General features: G+C 53.8%; 1 protein-coding gene and 1 long non-coding RNA gene across 2 annotated transcripts in view; one reads left to right on the forward strand and one right to left on the reverse strand.

Moving 5' to 3' along the window:
• The window catches only part of LASP1 (LIM and SH3 protein 1), a 40,411-nt gene that overhangs the window by 13,845 nt on the left and 11,053 nt on the right, over positions 1-15,513 (reverse strand). The window contains exons 3-4 of the mRNA XM_086357941.1: positions 10,004-10,088; positions 2,730-2,837 (exon numbers count right to left, since the gene is read on the reverse strand). Coding sequence (XP_086214067.1) covers positions 2,730-2,837; positions 10,004-10,088 — 193 coding nt within the window. The remainder of the gene's footprint in view (positions 1-2,729; positions 2,838-10,003; positions 10,089-15,513) is intronic.
• Positions 1,038-1,420, forward strand: LOC147351737 (uncharacterized). The gene is made up of 2 exons (XR_015147652.1): positions 1,038-1,176; positions 1,223-1,420. It is a non-coding gene; the product is annotated as an uncharacterized LOC147351737 (long non-coding RNA).

Here is a 15,513-nt window from a genome sequence, read left to right on the forward strand (position 1 = left end):
TCGTTCCCAAAACTCCTCTGGAGGAAGGACAATTTAATAACGTGGTTTAAAGTTCCCTGGGGGTTCTGGATGTAGCCAGGACTGGCACCTTTGGTGAAGCTCTTTTCAGACTCTCTTGGTGATGATTCTCACACTGCAGGGAACTCAGGGAACGTGTTAAAAACGCTGGTTCTTGAAAAAAGAAATTTTATTTTCTATCACTTTTAATTTTGTATCTGTATGAGATGATCCGCTCAACTTATTGTGATAATCATTTCATGATGGAGGTAAATCCAATCATTACGCCGGACACCTTACATGTATATAGTGCAGCATGTCAATTACAGCTCAATAAAAATGGAAGAAAAGATAAAAAACAACAAGAATAATTAAAAAATAAAATGCTAGTTCCTGAGACTTTCTTGGTGCTCCAGTAGTGAAGACACCGTATTCCCAATGCAGGGGACTCAGGTTCGATTCCTGGTCAGGGAACTAGAGCCCACATCCCACAACTAAGACCAAGCATAGCCAAATAAATAAACATTAAAAAAGATGCTAGTTCCTAAAAATGAGATAAAATTAATGCAGTTTCTGGGCTCTGCTCCCAGGCAGTCCCAGGAGGAGGCCTCTGAGGCTGCATTTTCTTTTTTTTTTTTTGCATTTTCTTTTTTTTAGCCTGTATCTTCAATCCACCTTTTCAAGTAATTGAAGTACAGCTGTTTGGAAGCCCACAGCTGACAGACTAAGGGCATTTGCCAAAACCAAGGGTCTTCCAGCTCTGTGGTCGTGTGTCACAGGTTCCAGCTAAAGCTGCAAAAGCAGAACCAGGTCAGGCATCAGTCACCTCCCCACCTCAGAAAGGGGACAATCAGCTCATTGCAGCCCTGTGGCTACTGATAAGATGGTATCTGCCCAGGTGTGGGTGTCTTGGCCAGAGTGAGTTGTTACCAGGGCTGCTCAGACACTAACACCTCCAATGACTAGTTGGGGGGGAGGTTGGGGAGTACAGGTGCAATAGGCAGGGTGTGGAGTATTCTGGAAGCGTTCCAGAAAAGCAGGCAAGGATGACTGGGCTTGCCTCCCCCTTCTAAAAGCCACAGGCTGGAAACAATGAGTGAATGTGCTGGGGGGTTGCGGTTGTAGGAAGGGAGCAGGTGTCCAGATAACAGTCTTCACAATGAAAGGCCAGAGGCTAAAGTCTCAAGAGTCCAGTTTTCTGTATCTTCCTTCCTTGTTAACCGAGGTTTCCCCTCCCTCCTGTGTTCCATGAGGACAGCTGAGACCCATACTTTCTTCCCACTTTCTTCTGGGCACAACCTGCAGGGAAGCTCTCGGGTTGGGACCAGGCCCTAGCTAATAAAGAAGCAATTGAGACAGGCTTGTTTGAGGGGAAGAGGGGATTACAGCTGTCAGAGGCATCTTAGCCCAAGGGAAGCACTCCATTTCCTCAAGCCACAACTTTCAAGCTGCGGGTCAACAATATAATTGCGAAACCCGGCATCTTTAACAAACTAAAATAGAACAGAAAATATCCAAATGCCCTTTAAGTGGAAGAGCACTCTTTCCTGAAAGTTTTGGTTCTGTTTCTCTTAAATAAATCAGCAAGCCTGTTCAGTGGGCCACAACATGAAATGTATTTCATACTGCAGGCTGCTGATCAAAGTTTAAGAGCCAAAGTCTCAGGCATGGCCACTTCTGATGGCTTGGGTCCTGGCTTCTGACATCTACCTGAGCCACAGCGAGTCGACCCTAACAATGGTCCAACTTACTTCCAGGAGTGCCTGATCAAGGAGGTCTGAGGGCTGGATGCCGGATAGACCACCCAAAACTCAAGGCCCCTGAAGCTTCTGTCCCCAGTCCCTCAGCCCAGAGTGACACCAGGCAACCTGCCAACCCCTCCTGAACCAGACCTGAAGACACCTGCTTGCCCAGTCCTTTATGGGACTCTGTGCAACACAGGCCATGTCCATGCCTGTGGCTCACAGCGGTGCCCCCGCATTGCCCAAAGCCCCCTAAGCAGCCTCCCCACAAGCCCAGAGCTGCACAGGCTGCTAGTCTGTGGCTCCGCCAAACAGGAAACTGAGGCCTGTCCCCCGCCATAGGTGCCATAAGGGGCGTTGACCCACTGCCCACTCTGCACACCAGCCCTGCCATGGCTAGACACTGGTGACCACCCTGGACCTGGGAGGGCCAGGCCAAGGGGTGCAGAGCCAGCGAGCAAAACCCAACTGGGGTTTTTACACAGGAAGGAAGAGCAAGCCAAGGTGGGGGAGGAGGCTGAAGAAGGGCGGAAATGACTGCAATGTCAGCACCCAGAGGCAGTCGATGGGGAGGCCAGCCCCTCCCCACCCCTGCCACCCAGTTCTGACCTTTGTGCTCAGACAAAACAGCTAGTCCGGACCCTGGCCCTCACCATAGCCAGCAGGGAGGGGGGGAAATTTCAGAGAGAGTGGGGGATGAGGGGGGGTGATTGAGCACAAAGGCCCTCCCCAAAAGTCTAGTTCTTTCAAGGTGGAAACATTATGTGGGCAGAGGGTATCAAAGGGGCAATCTGGGGGTGCACAGAGGAAAGGCATCTTGGGAACCCCAAACCCTTCCCTTCCCTCGGCTCAAGCAGGCACCAGCCAGGCCTGCTGAGGAAAGCAGGGGTGGCACAGAACTGGCCTCATGCACAACTGCCAGGCAGGCGGGGAGGAGACGAGACGGGAGCGCCAGGGTCAGGGTAGTACCCGCGGAGCAGGGGACCTTACATTACTGATCTGGTCCTGGGTCTTCTTGATTCTCTGGAGCTCGGGCGTGTCTGCCACCACGCTGAAGCCTTTGCCCTTGTTCTTCTCAAACTCCTCCTTGTAGCGTACCTGGAGGACCAAGGTGGTGGAGAAGGATCAGAGTCGAGGCAGGGGGAGCAGAAAGGGCTCCAGCCTGCAGCAACCAGCCAGGAGAGACCCTGACCAGAAACCCCCCTGCAGTGACATCCACTCCCACCTCCCAACTCCAGGCAGAAACCGTGGCCAAAAAGTATCAGACCAATGATAATAAACTATTACTATGTATTCATACTTGGTGTATCCTGAGTGCCAAGAGCTTTACATGAACTGTCATTTAAGTCTTGCTATAGACTATCGTTAGTTCCATTTTATAGACAAGGAAACCTGAGCCACAGAAAGGGAAAGTCACCTGCCCAAGCTCACACAGCTTAGCAGCACAAGTTCAGAGCCAATAGGATGAACTTTCATCTGCCTGACTCTGAACCTTCACCACGGCCCATCCTGCTTGACGGTGAGAGGAAGAAGGTTCTTTCCAAGGACTGCCCCAGCCCTCACCCTGGCCAGGATGTGGTCCTACCCGCTGAGAACCTGGGGGAGTTTCTGAGTGAGGGCTGTGCCAAGGGACAAAGTTGGTGCCCAGAAAGGAGGGCGGTAAGACAGCCACTCAGAAGACTCAATCAATGAGCCTTTGAGAGGCCCCGGTGGCTGCCTGGAGCCTGCCAGCCTGGCTTTTGAGGTCAGCACCACAGGAGGGGATGAAATGGGTGGGGGACAGATAGCATGTCAGGCTTCCAAGAGCCAAGAAAGACCTCTACCACCCCCTCCAATGCCCCTCTCTTCTGAGTATTCCATGGAAACCTGAGTACTAGAGGGACTTAAGTCAGACATTCAGAAAGGACGTCCCAAGCACTAAAGGAACTGAAATATGAAAACTGTCCTCCCCTGGGGGTTTTGAAGAACAGAATGGAGGCTGGAAATGGCCCTGGGACAGGGACCTATTCCTCCGGCTTTCAGAGTCTTTACTGTCCACCTCGGCAGCAGCTGTTCCAAAGCCCACCAGCTGCCTGGACTTTTTCCATGCAGGCTGCACTGTCCTGGAGGCAGGTCAGCCCAGGACACAAGGCCTAGGACCTTGGGAATTTCCAGGCCTCTCCCAGGCATGGAGTCATCTGGCCTCAGGGCTGAGCTGCACCGTGACCCGACTGACAACACGCACCTGTCAGTTCCTCTGCACCCCCCAGGGGTCAGGGTCCCTGTCTGTCTCCAGAGCCCCAGCTCACCCATCCAACAAGGGCTTCTTGTTCCTAAAAGGTTCCAGAACCTCCTTTGTTCTGACCCAGACTGAAATAAAGGCCTGGATGTGCTAAGTCCCCTCAGACTGGAAGTTAACACAGTGGGTTCAGGTACCAACCCACCCCAAGGGCCTAGAACTGCCCCACAGCAGCTCTTTCAAGAAGGCCTGGGCCAGCACAGCAACTCTTAGTGGTAGGGGTGGGTTGGGGGGGAGACCCTTCTGGAAGCAGGCATCAAGAAAGGTAAAGCACTGAGTGTCAAAAATGCGTCGCTCCAGATGCAGAGGCCCCAGATCTAAGACCTCTGGCCTTGATTTCCTCACCTGTAAGAGGACTGTCCATAATGGAGAGGGGGCTTCCTACCACCCAGTAAGAGCAAAGAGCCCATGGGAGTTGGTATGAACACAGGCTGTCTCCCACTTGCTGACTGATCTTGGGCAACTGATTTAACCTCTCGGGCCTCAGTGTCCACATCTGTAAAATGGGGATCATGACACACCCATTCTAATCAAAGATACAGGTGGCTTTAAAGCAACAAACACATATGAAGCCACATGCTGAGTCGCTCAGTTGTGTCCGACTCTGTGTGACCCTGTGGACAGAGCCCACCAGGCTCCTCCGTCCACAGGCTTCTCCAGGCGAGAACACTGGAGTGGGGTGCCATTTGGCAGCATTCAGTGTGCAAGGATGAGGGTTAAGTGTAAAGGTGCTTTGTCGAGTGCTGAACAAACACCAGTCCCTGACTCCTTCCTCCACTTCCTGGCCCTCTGGAGGGTCAGGCCCCTAATCCAGGGGAATAATTGTCATGGCAACACTACAATGACATCAGCTGGTTCCCAGGCTCAGGAACTGCCTCTCCCTCCCTGCCGGGGAGGAATAATTCATTTCACTCCTGGCACAGGCAGCCCAGAGAGGGCGGGGCTGGAAGGAGCAGGGGGCAAGAAAGGACAGAGGCCTATGCTCAGCACTACTTTGCTGTGTGTTCCTGGGCAAGTTGGGCCCCCTCTCTGGGTCTCCTGAGAGTGGCCAGCCGCTGATCAATAAAAGCCCTCCTGGTTCTGGAGTTTCTGACCATATTTAAGCACCTGCCCCTGACTATGGAAAATCAAGGTGGGGAAGATTCTCTGGCCATCTGGAGCTGGAGTAGGTGGCAGAGTTTTGTGAAAGTCAAGGAACCAGAAGTCTGGGGAGGGCCCCACATGGAACCTCGCTCATCACCCAAGCTGGAGTGCTTTCCCTCCTCGGGGATGGCTCACCAGGATGTGACAGGGGGCTCTGAGCGGGGAAGTGACCTGCCCAAGGTCACTCAACCTGCCTTGTCGGTTCAACTCAGGAGTCCTGTCTGAATGCTTCCTGCCTGGGCCTCCAACCCTGGCCACTCCCAAGGTAGAGAGGGGAGTGAGGCCTGAGGCCCCTCAGGCCTGAACAACCAGGACCTAAGAAATTCCACTTTTCATATATATATTTATTAATTATTCTCCCAGATTCTAGCTTGTTCATCACTTACCATAGCAAATAGTAGATACAGAGGTTTGTTGGGTAAATAATGAACGAATTGAATGCAGAAATAAAATCTCCAAACAGGCAGCATAAGTTGAAAAACAACTGCCTTGCTGACCCAGTGTAAGAGGAAAGATCACGACTTAAAAATACATATATGGAAAAAAATGATACCAACAAGTCCTACTTATTATGTACCTACCATGTGCTAAACCCACATACTATGTAACACACCCACTTCTAACAAAAAAAGAAATTGTTTTAAGAGTAAACACACAGAGATGGGGAGGAGAGCTAATGAGAAAGGTCAGTCTGGAAGCAGTCATCAAAAGGTCTAATACTCCTCAGCTTTATCATATCCAAGTTCCATCTCCTTTCCTTTCCAGGAGAATAGCGCTGGAATAATACTGAGTGCTGACTGTATGCCAGGAACCATTCTAAATACCTAATATATACTAACATCCTCACAATAACCTTTGGAGAGAGGTAATTCGTACTTTACAGATAAAGGCAGTAAGGTTCAGAGAGGTTAAATAACTGGTCCAAGGTCACTGAGCTAATGAGGGCAGATCCAGGATTTGGCCTTCAACTGGTTCGGGTATGAGTGACGCAGGCATGCTGCCTACCCTGCAGGTTATAAGATTCAAGGTAAGGGAGTGGGAACTTTGCACACAGCAGGGCAGGGCACAGGGTTTTGGTACAATCTCCTGTCCCCTGCGGCATGTGCCCCGTGGCATGTGCCCCGTGGCATTTCCCAAGCACAGCACCAAGGATGATGAGGGTAGAATTAAAGACATCTTTTCCTTTCACTTTTGTCTGCGCTCAGAGGGCCACACAGACAGCCCCAGCTCAGCCCCACCCCAAAGCTGCTGCCTCTACTAGTCCTGGGGCTGGGGTGGGAGAGATGCCCTGCAGGGGTAGAGGGGTGAAGGGCCGCTAGGCCCTCGCCACTAGGGCTCTGCCTCAGCCAGGCCTGGACAGGCCCACCCAGAGGGTCATTTGTGGTCAGCCCTGTGGTTACCCGCCCCTACAAGGGAGGCTCCAGGTGTCCCAGACACCGAAAGTACCACTTTGGAAACCAATCTAGAAATAGGAAAACAAAGTTGAAATAGCACAGGCAACTTCCCAGAGACAGAGGAGACAGAGACACCAACGCAGGCCCAGGAAGGAGCCTGGAAAGAGATGGGAGGCTGGCCCCTGGTGGGTGGGGCGGGCTAGATAGGGAGGCTCCCACTTCCCTTCCCGACACAGCGGCCTGCCCAGCCCTCAAGGCCCACCCTGCCCCCACAGCGGCCACAGGAACCAGAACTGTCATGGCCCACGGCCCCAGCCAGGCCCACTCAGCCCTTCCAAGCCTCAGAGCCTTGGGCCCAGCCCTCAACATCTAGGCAACTGGTCCCCATTTTACCAGGCAAGAAAAGAACACTGAGAGGCAAAGGGGTGAGACTGAGACCACACAGCCCGGGGAAGCAGCAGACAGAACCAGACTTGCAAAGAGGACAGTACCCCTCTTCTAGCCCCAGCCCTCAAGAGCCCAACTGCAGGAGATTAGAGCAGTGGCCTCAATGCAAAGCCTCAGCTCATACCCCTCACAGCAGCTCCTCACCTCCCTCTCTACCCCACAGCCTGGCTCTACGCAGCTCAGAGCAGGTCTGCAGGACCAAAAGCCCTCATCAGAATCGCCAGGGCTGCCCAAATGCAACTCCCTGGGCCCGGCCCAGAAGTGGCAACCAAAACCCCCTTGGGTGGGGCCGTGAACTCTGCATTCTAAACGCCACCCTCATCCCCTGCACCATCCCCCCAGAAGGCTGATGTATCCTGGGCATTAGTGCGCACAGCTGGGCGCCACAGCAGGCTGCAGAGGGGTTGAGAGCAAAGGGCTCGACTTCTGTCAGGGAGCTGGCTCTGCGTGGCCTCTAACCTGTGTCCCCATCTGTAGCAAGGAGACAAGAGTCCCTCCATCATCAGGTGGTTGTGACGACTGAATGAGGTCAGGCCCGACCCCCGTGATGACCCATGAAGAGTGACTGGCCTTCTCATGACCTCCCCACCCTCTCAAGAATCAGGAACCCTGGGGACACGCAGTGGGCCAGGCCCCTGCGAGACAGGGTGGGTCTGGAGGTGGGCAGGGGGGTGCTTCCTCCTGCAGGCCCCGCCCCTCAGGGATTGAGTTCCACAGGCAGAAAGAGCTCCAGCCCAGCTTTTTGTGGGACTGATAAAGGCTGAGGGAATTAGCAGGGTTTGAATTTCTCCTCCTGAAAGTAGGTGTGTGTAGGGGGTGTACGTGTGTCCCTTGCTTCTGCCTGAGTGTGTACACACACTCCCACACTCCTCTCATGCTCTGGGGTGAGTACAGGTCACCCCACAATGCTCTGACCTGCTCTCCCCATGAAGCCCCTTCTATCCGCGACAGGATGGGGAGTCCCTAAGGCGGTTGTCAGGGCCTGGCCAGGGGATTCCCTGTGCAAATCAGGCCCAGGCCCGAGTGCCATCTCAAGCCTTCTTCCTGCCAGCTGAGCCACCCAGCCCTCCTCAGTCAGGCGGGCTCTGGTACCCACATTAGCCCCTACAGTGACTTCAGCTTTCACACCACAGCAGGGGCAGAGCCTGAGCTGGTAGATGTGAGCTGTGCTAAGGGCCAAATTAGCTTCCCCTACTTGCCCCCAGGTGGCTCAGTGGTAAAGAATCCGACTGCTGATGCAGGAGACATGGATTCCATCCCAGGGGTCAGGAAAATCCCTTGGAGAAGGAAATAGCAACCCACTCCGGCATTCTTGCCTAGGAAATTCCACGGACAGGGGAGCCTGGCAGGCTACAATCCATGGGGTCGCAAAGAGTCGGACACGACCTAGCACTGTGCACCTGCTCTCCCATCACGGTGGGATACACAGGAGGCCTGAACCCCTGGCTCACAGGGCTGCATGAGGTCAAGGTCACTGTATTCGGGAGTGAAAAAAACAGAGCCTGGATCCTCCAAGCTCACTGAGAGTGTGTGTCAACAGGCAAAGTCCAGTGCCTCTCAGAGCCTTGGTTCCCTGTCTCTGATGCCTGCAGTCAAGTCAAGGATAAATGAGGTGAAGTAACAGAAGTGTTTGCTAACCTATAAAAGTTCCCACCAACAGGAGGAACTATCGTGTTTATTATCAAAGTAAAGATAGTTCTCCTTAGGGAGTTGGGTGGAAAACTGGAAAGAATACAAGTCTCAGACAAACTGGCATTCAAAGTCATTAGCACCTATTTCCTCTTCCGTAAAGTGAGAGGGATCCTGCCAACTGCACAGAACTATTGTGAGGCATGAACGCTAACACACCCAGAACACCAAGCACTCCATACATTAGCTACTAATACAGTTATTACCACTACTGCTACTTGTGTGATTTCAGCAACCCTTTACTGTCTCTGAGCCTCAGTTTCCCCATCTGTACAATGGGAAAACAGCACCTTCCTTGCAGGTTGCTGGGAGGATTAAATGAGAGAATGTGGGTAAAGCCTTTGCCATTCCAGGGCTAGTTCTCCTTCATGTGACCAACTGGGGGACAAGGAGCCAGAGAATTCACATCAAGATCAGGCAGCAGGCGCCCCACCTGGAAGGATCAGGAGGGATTCCCCCGAGGCCCAGGTGGATCCTCCAAGACATTTTCCTGGCCCTGGGCACCCTGCCCACTTGGTTACATTCCCCAAGAGTTCTTTGCTAAAGCCCCGCCCTGTCCCACCCTACAGTCCGGGCCAAGCTTGTTCTGGAAGCCCTCTCAGACCCCCAGACAGGGTAAATCATTCTGATTGAAAGGTTCTGGACCTTTTGCTTATTCCTCAGTGGCCCCTAAAGCCCCAGCTCTCTCTCCCTGGTGCAGGAACCCCGTCCTCCCCTACTGCAGTGGCAAGCAGGGCTCCCTCTGAGAAGGGGCTCAGGAAAATCAGACCAAGGAGACGTGGGCACGACAGGCCCCTGGGGCAAGGCTCCCTTAGCAGCCTGCCCTAGGACAGGTAGAAGAGGGCTGGGGACATGGCTAGAGGATAGACTGTGTAACTTCACTCTCCCTGGTCACTTCCTGACCAGGGATCAAACACGTGTCCCCTGCGGTGGAAGGGCTGAGTCTTAACCACTGGCAGCCATCCCAAGGACCTTCCTTTCGGGGTGGGTGTGAAAGGCTGGGAGGGAGAGGGGACCAGCTTCCTGGAGGAGGTGGGCTTTAGGGGCCTCCCACAAATTCCTGATGCAGAAAGAATCTGAAACCCACACCCCTCCAACCCACTTTAGGTAGGGGGTGGGAGGACACACTCTTGCCCACTTCGCTGATCAGGTCAGGAAACATGAAGTAACTGGGGGTGGGGGCAGGGAGACTAGACAAGTGCTTGGATTTCAGCACCTTGCTGAGCAACCACAGAAGGAAGGAGCTCTTGCCAAATCCAGGGGTGGCCCCGCCCCCCCCAGGCCAGGCCCCAGCTCTAGCCCCACTCCCTCACCTGACTCTGCAGCTCACTCTGTTGCTTGAGGCGGAGGTTTTCCGGGGTGTCAGCCACCATGGTGAAGGACTGCTTGGGGTAGTGTCTGCAGGACAGAAAACAACACAATAGGGTTCATCCTGGGCAGGAAGCTGGGAACTTCTGGGCTTTTCACCCCCTTATCCTTGGGAGGCCCCTGCCCCAGCATCAGGACCACAGTGCCCACCACCCATGGCTGCAGGGAGGCAAGTGTTTCTCAGCCTGGGCTGAACTGGGAAGATAGATCAGGTCTGAATGATGGCCACCAAGAACCCCACAGGAGGCCATGGAGTTTCAGATCACCCAAATAATCCATGTCTACTGTGCAGGGAGGTCAAGGGGGCCAGGCACTCAGGAGGGGAGAAGATGCTCACGGGCTCAGGACAAGGCTTTCGGCTGAGACCAGAAATGGAGACCAATGAAGCAGACGAAAGGTGGGATGGAGAAGGAGACAGAAGGGGAAAGCGACATGCATATGCAGGGGGCTTCTGGAAAGGCAGTGAGAGAGAAAAAAGGCACCAGTGTTTCAAAGGGCAAATGAGGTCCAACTTAACCAGAGAGCAGCTGAGAGATCTGCTTGAGGCCAGAGAAGAAGTCACCATGTGACAGATAACAACACTGTAACAACAGTTGATGTTCCCTGTGCTAAGGGTGTCCATGCCCTAGTTCACCAAATTCTTAAAACCACCCTATTGTCTCCCTTTTGACAGATGGGAGACAGCAGCTTGGAAAGGATACAGCGTGGCCAAGGCACAGGGCTAGTAAGTGGAGGCATCCAGATTTGTTCCCAAACCATGTCTCAGGACCCAGCACCCTGAACCCAACCCTCCAATCTCCAGACACAGGCCAGACCAGGGTCTTCTCCCCCAGGAGGAGGCCTGGCTTGGAGGTGGCAGTAGCCAGGGCAGCCCTCAGAGCCAAGCCTGCCAGGACCTCCAGGGCCATCCAGTTCAACCCCCTCATTTCCTCAAGAAGAAGATCGTATGCTGGCACCGGGCACTTAGCTGACTTCATGATTATTTATCACATCAGTTGACTGTCTTTTCTCCACTAGTTCTCTGAGGTGAGAGGGTTCTCAGTGTTTCTTCTTCACGGACTTATCCCAAACTCCCCAAACAGAATCTGGTGTTCAGTAAATATCTGTTGAATAAACGAATGTCCTACACTAGCTGTTGAAGCTGGGCCAGGATTAGAACTCAGGTCTCCTCCATCCCCAACCCCCGCCCCAGGTCTCCTAGAAAACTAGCTAGAGAGGCAGCCCCGAGTCACTGTGGTCTGTGTGGAGGTGTTGGTATGCGAAAGGGCTGGGGGTCCACAGAGGCCCCCATGATTTCAGGGAGTGGTGGGTGGCTTCTCCAAGCAGGAGCCAAGGGCGGGCCATTCTCAGCCCTGGCTGACCACACCTCACCTCAACTGTGACCACTGGCTGGTGTCCGACTCACAGGCTGACCCCAGGTAAGCAATGGATCGCCCACTTCCAGCCACCCAGGTCGGCTGGCGTGCTGTGAACTGGTCACCAGCTGCCCTCCTACCTCTGTGTGTTTCAACAAGCCTGGCATGTTCTCCAGCTGCCCGCCTCAATCCTGAGCCAAAGCTATCAGTAATCACACAACTTCCCCGTGTCAAGGGCAGATTCAGGTGCTAGAGAACTCAACTAAAAGGGAGAGGAGCAGTGGCTAGAAGGAGCCTAGCCCTGCCACTGTCTTGCAGGGTGACTCTGGCCAATCTTTTTTCCCCTGTGAGCTAGTTTCACCATCTTGGACCTAGAATCACAGCAAGGTGATTTCACCTGTGCCCCATTTTACCAGGCAGATCCAGGTATAAAATGCCCCAACTCCTAGCCTCCACTGCCCACCTGAGTCCTGCCTCCCCGATCAGCCCAGCCCGTGGCTCCCTGAGCAGAGGGAAGAGCAAGAAAAGAGACTAAAAAAAGCAAATACAGGTGCCTGCAGCTGGCAGCAGAAGTCTTCCGTGGATGAAGGTGGGGCTAAAGCTGTAGACCCAGTCCCCGGTTTGGCCCAGCTCCACGAAGCGAGGGCCACCCACAGTGGAGAAGCTCCATTCAAAATTCCTGAGTTCCAGGGGAAGGGAGGATCTGTTCCCGGAGCGCAGAAGGAGACCAGCAGGAGGGATCTAAGTAAGATCTCTAGCAGGACCGGCAAGAGATCTGAGGTTGCCTGAGGGAGGCTTTGGAGAGGACCCTCCCACCAAGTCAGAGCCATTATGATAGCATCAAGGGCTGGTGGTGTCGTGAGGAGAGTGTCTATAAGTGGAGGCTCATGAGCATAGGAGGAAGGTCAGGTCCAGAAGCAGGGGGCTGGAGAAGACCTTCAGGGTGGCTCTGGCCCAGAACTTAAAGGGTCAGTTCAGAGAAGATGGTATAATTAGCATTTGATGGGAAAGGGTGTCTGGCAGGCTCAGAAAACACATATGCACAGGAGCCAGTCTGCCAACCCGCAGTTTCCCATTTGCCTGAAGGTACAGGGTTAAAATGGGAGTGCCGGGTCCAGCGGTCCAAGGTCAGCCAGACACATACACCTGACGTGCCCCGACTCTGCAATTCTGTGGCTCCTGCATGCTCTGTTATTCCTCACACACGGTGAACATATAGACAGGCCTCTGCAATGCTCATCTCCTAGACACCAAGGCCAGCAGGTCCACGTTCACACATCTACAATCCACCAGAAGGGTCTCAGGAGACCCCTCACCATGTAGCGGGTGCCTGCACGGATGAGGCTGGCAGGTATTTCATTCTCTCTTGGGAGCCATCATGACCCCAAGATCTCAATGCCCCCACCCAGGGCCAGAACACTAATCCCATCAGAAGGGAAGGGGGGACCAGCCTGGATGTCATCAACTCAGCTCAGTCTGGAAGGAGGAGAGGGATTTTAAACATCAGATTAAGATAGATTAAAGGGGGGCTCTGGAGCCACCGATCTCTTACCCCTGCCTGCTAAACCCCAACCCCAGGTCAGAAAAAGGGAGGCAGACCTAAGTATGGACTACATTCCTCTTGCTGGGTCAACCCTGTCCCCTCCCCACAGCCCCCAACCCTGGCGAGACAACTCTGCCTCTCCCGTCCCCTGCTCACTGCGCTTCGGGTTCCCATGGCAACCTCATCCTCAGCTCCAGGCAGCAGAGCGGTTGAGAGCAGGCAGACAGAGCGGGTCTGTGGGGGTGGGGGAAGAGACACAGACAGCCAGGGTATCCTCAACTGCAGAGGAACCCGTGAGGGCAAAACCAGGAGGCTGTGTCTGCGGGATACTTGTAGACAGTTCAGATGAGGAAGACGTGAGCCTTGGGTTTGCTTTCAGGGCAGGACACAAGAAGGCCAGGGCTGTGCCCCTCCCCCACCAGCACAACTGTCTTCCAAGAGGGCTACAACTGATGTGACCTCCTCCTAGAAACAATTAATTGCTGGGGATTCTACCTTTCCCTCCCTCTCCATCTTCAGATTGAAGCTCCCCCACCCTTCATTACTACCCTCAGATCCCAGTCAAGATGAATGGATATATGTGTATCCCAATGTAGGCGCTAGGGCAGACGAGAGGTCCCCCACCCCAGCTAATGACCCCACTGGTACCGCAGCCCCAACAACAGACTGGGCCCACAGTGAGGGAACGAGGGGCCAGGGTGGGGAGAACCGGGCCTCCCAACCCTGGCCTGGAGCTGAGTCCAGAGCACAGCTGTTCTTTGTCCCTTCTGTGGACCAGCCTGCACCCGGCCCCTTGTTAATCATTCCCAGTGGCAGGCCCTCTGCTGATGCCCCTCCCCACCCTTGATGGCAGTATCAGCTGCTCTGGGAAAAAGAGGCATGGAGAGAGCCCACTAAGACAGGAAACCTGGGGGTGGAGGGTGCAGGGAAAGGGATCTAGCATTCATGAGGGCAAGAACAGAGTTGAGCAAGATAACCAGGCACCTGGCAGCAGCCCTGGCCTCTGGGAGAAGTTAGAGTCACATAATTGGGGGCAGGAGGAGAAGGGGACGACAGAGGATGAGATGGCTGGATGGCATCACCGACTTGATGGACATGAGTTTGAGTGAACTCCGGGAGTTGGTGATGGACAGGGAGGCCTGGCGTTGCGATTCATGGGGTCGCAGAGAGTCAGACAGGACTGAGGGACAGAACTGAACTGAACTGAAAGTTACTTCAGGATACATTGTATCCTGTGCGCATTCTCTCCTGAAACCTGCCACAAGGCTTTGGGCTAGAAAAGGCAGGCATTATCACTGTGCCCATTTGACAGATAAAGAAACTGAGACTCACCGTCAAGGACAGAGATCTGGCCCAATGCACTCTCCCCAGTTCCACACATGTCCGGGCAGCTAAGGGTAGACTGACTTCCCTCCCCAGGTGAACACCAGCCTACTCCTAGTTCTGGGGAAAGAAATGCTTGGTTGGGTGGGTGGAGAACTTCCTCTTTTAAAGCCAACCAGTTTCCAAGCGTGGCTATTCTAAGAGAACCGTCTGGGGTCTCTCAGCCACCTCCTGCCTGAAGCCACCTACTCCTGACATTTCTAAAGCAGGTCCAGACAGTGACCTGGGTAGGGGTGCGGGCGGTGCAGGAGAAGTGGGGGCTCCTCCCAGAGGACCTCTGAGTCACCTTCCTGCTTGAAGGGACTGCAGGGGCTCCTGCAACGGGCTTACTGGTGACAGGGATCACTTGCAGGGCAAAGCCATGTCCCTAGTCCCACCATCAGCTGTGTTCCAGATACAGAACAAGAATAGACCAGTATCCTGGAAGCCCAGTACCCGCTTTCGACAGGCAGCCTTGCCCCTTTCAGCCTTGGATCCCTTCAAAAACCACAGCTTTTTGTTCAAGGAGGAACAAAAATACAGCAACAAAAGCAACAAGGAGCCTTTGGTTTCACCAAAAGGGGGAAAAAAAAAAAACAACAACCCACAGCCCTGACATCCTGCCTCTGGAAGGAGCTACTGATCCCCCTGCTGGGAACACTGCCCATGGGCGGTCAGGGAGGACTCCCCTCTAACCCTGTTTTTCACCAGTCCCCCAGGCCTAAGGGGCCAAAATGGTGGGGATAGGAAGCAACAAGAAGGCATTGTCTGACCAGAGGGAAAAAATGAGCAGCCAAAATGATGGAGGCTAGACAAGAACTGACCAGCCCTCAGGGGTCGTAGATAAAATGAAAAATCAAAATCGATGACGACAAAGAGAAATGATCATGTCAAGTCAGGAAAGGCATGGAAACACTGGGTTTCAGCTTCCTCATCTATAAAATGGGCTGTTAGGAAGCAAAGATCCCTGAGGTTTCCTGAGGCCCTGACATCTGAGTGTAAGGAGCTGGAAGGTGACAGTGAGGTGGGGGCTGCCTAGAGGTTACTATGGGTGCTCCTTTGAACTCCCCCCGCCACCCACCGACCCCGCAAACATAGCGCACACACCCCTTCCTACTCCCTTCTCCTGGTCTTGTTTTTCCCAGTTAGAAGCAGAGAACTCTGGGGAGGCGGAAAAGCCCCAGGCCCCAGTCCT

This window comes from Bos grunniens, chromosome 19, assembly GCF_055505025.1.
Source record: "Bos grunniens cultivar Pamir isolate PY7600 chromosome 19, Bosgru_T2T1.0, whole genome shotgun sequence".
Lineage (NCBI taxonomy): Eukaryota > Metazoa > Chordata > Mammalia > Artiodactyla > Bovidae > Bos > Bos grunniens.